General features: G+C 36.9%; 1 protein-coding gene across 1 annotated transcript in view; it reads right to left on the minus strand.

The window, feature by feature from the left end:
* The window catches only part of Pros1 (protein S), a 76,335-nt gene that overhangs the window by 28,720 nt on the left and 46,750 nt on the right, over positions 1–865 (minus strand). The window contains exon 8 of the mRNA XM_005345249.3: positions 426–547. Coding sequence (XP_005345306.1) covers positions 426–547 — 122 coding nt within the window. The remainder of the gene's footprint in view (positions 1–425; positions 548–865) is intronic.

Consider the following 865-nt stretch of genomic DNA (forward strand, 5'->3'; position numbering starts at 1 on the left):
AAGAAGAAGAAGAAGAAGAAGAAGAAGAAGAAGAAGAAGAAGAAGAAGAAGAAGAAGAAGAAGAAGAAGAAGAAGAAGAAGAAGAAGACTGAATGCATATGGGCATAACAGTATTCTACAGTCAACTCACCTATTTCCACATTGTGTTCTGTTTCAACTTAATTTTTTCAGTGAATATTAACACTTTTCACTGAAGCACCAGGGGGTACATGGGTATTTCATTTAAGAAAAGAGGTAAGTTTTTTGTTTGTTCATTTAGTTTTTGCTTCCTTTTCATTTCTCTGTGTATCTCTGGCTGTTCTGGAACTCACTCTGTAGACCAGGCTAGCCTCAGAGATCCTCATGCCTCTGTTTCCCAGGTGCCGGGATGAAAGGCATGTTACACCAGTCCAGCCTGGTAAAAAGTTTGAATTTAAAAGGTTTACCTCACAGCTCTTCTGATCTTGGGCAAGTCTGAATCCTTTCTTCCCATCACAGTAACAAGAGTAGCCACCAGGGTAGTTGACACACAGTTGTGCACACATGTTCTCAGAGCATTCATCCACATCTGAGGTGAAAACACAAGAACCCTTCATAGCTTCTCAATGACCAATCCAATAGGCACAGGAGTCAGAAAATGCTACAACAACATAGCTAAACACTCGACCTAGAAATTTAGGAGTTCTAGTGGCAATTTTTATGTATATGTTCCAACTAACTTTTATAATTTTCAATAATTAATAATAGCATAGTAATTATGCTAATTTTATGATTTCCAACTTAAAGAAGAAAAATATTTAGGGTCCGCACTGTCATTTCTGATTATAAAAAAAATTCCATTCAAATCGCCTTCCAATTCTTTGATTTGAAAATAACGGAAAAAGCC

The sequence above is a fragment of the Microtus ochrogaster genome, chromosome 2, assembly GCF_000317375.1.
Source record: "Microtus ochrogaster isolate Prairie Vole_2 chromosome 2, MicOch1.0, whole genome shotgun sequence".
Lineage (NCBI taxonomy): Eukaryota > Metazoa > Chordata > Mammalia > Rodentia > Cricetidae > Microtus > Microtus ochrogaster.